This window comes from Asterias rubens, chromosome 11 (assembly GCF_902459465.1).
Source record: "Asterias rubens chromosome 11, eAstRub1.3, whole genome shotgun sequence".
Lineage (NCBI taxonomy): Eukaryota > Metazoa > Echinodermata > Asteroidea > Forcipulatida > Asteriidae > Asterias > Asterias rubens.
The window spans coordinates 4,940,256-4,941,388 of record NC_047072.1 but is presented as its reverse complement, the minus strand read 5'-3'; the positions used below and the strand labels follow the sequence as shown (position 1 = coordinate 4,941,388).

Here is a 1,133-nt window from a genome sequence, read left to right as displayed (position 1 = left end):
AGCCTGAAGACAACTTAACAGCAAACCTCCATTGGACGTTCAGACATTCACAACCTTTGTTTTAGTCAAATCTGACATAATAAATATCAACGGAAAAGTGGTATCTACCGGAAGTAACAACTCATTCACACCTATATGCAGTGATTTGAAATTAACGCAATAATTGTATAATACAACATTACACTTGTGCTCTAAAGTCTGATAACTTTTCTCTACAGCGTGCGCAAGGGTCAATATGTACTTTGTGCTCTTCATATTGTTCACTGCCTTGCTAGAAAGTTGTTGTTTTGTTGTAGTGGTAGCATCTGGATACCAGCATTGCTATACATTTATGTATGACGACTCATCCTGTCCTGGGTCTTGGCATTACTTGGATAACTCATGCTACAGGATCACTGATACGACATTTACCTGGGCAGATGCGAGAGATGAGTGTAGACAGCTGGGCGGTGTTCTAGGTGTACCAAGCTCTGATCAAGAAAACGAGTTTGTACGGCAATTGATTCCAACTGGTGGAACAGTATGGCTCGACTGTAACGATATAGACGTGGAGGGGAACTGGAAGTGCAGAGAGGGTAACGTGGAAGTTGCTTACAGAAACTGGTATTTTTCACAACCGGATAACCTGGACAGAGATGAAGATTGTGGAGTCCTGTCTAAGAAGTGGGAAAGTATGCACCAATGGCATGATTTGAGTTGCAGCAGCACAGAAAGAGCTATTTGCAAAATGGCTGGCAGACCAGTCCTTCACGTGTGACAATTTGACCATTGAAGCTTCGAGTCGTTGAAGTTTAAATCTTGACGTGTTACAGTTTTTTTTTTAATAATTACCAATAGTGTGCAGTGCCTTAATAATAATATTAAAATAAATAATAAGAGTTGTAATGCGCACAGGTGTATCCACCCTGTGTTCAAGGCGCCGTAAAACAAAAAACATAGCAAAACATAACACAACAAAATTAGTCCTTGGAAAGCTATGACACTGAGAAGAGATTTGAATGTTGTGGTACCAAGACAAGATCTAATAATTTGTTCATGCTAGACTTTAAGAATGGTATGTTGTTTGTGAAAGAAACGACTTACTAGTTATTTGTTTGCACATTATTCGGGTTGTGAGCCAAGGGATGGCAAAA

At 39.7% G+C, this 1,133-nt stretch overlaps 1 protein-coding gene across 1 annotated transcript; it reads left to right on the top strand.

Annotated features, from left to right (window-relative positions):
- Nucleotides 1–331: 331 nt before the first annotated feature.
- On the top strand, nt 332–757 carry LOC117296641 (C-type lectin domain family 4 member E-like). Its single transcript, XM_033779664.1, has one exon. The coding sequence runs from the start codon at nt 332–334 to the stop codon at nt 755–757; it is 426 nt and encodes a 141-aa protein (XP_033635555.1).
- Nucleotides 758–1,133: the final 376 nt, after the last annotated feature.

Coding starts and splice junctions, on each gene's coding strand:
- LOC117296641 (XM_033779664.1), top strand. CDS start 332: ATGTATGACGACTCATCCTGTCCTGGGTCTTGGCATTACTTGGATAAC.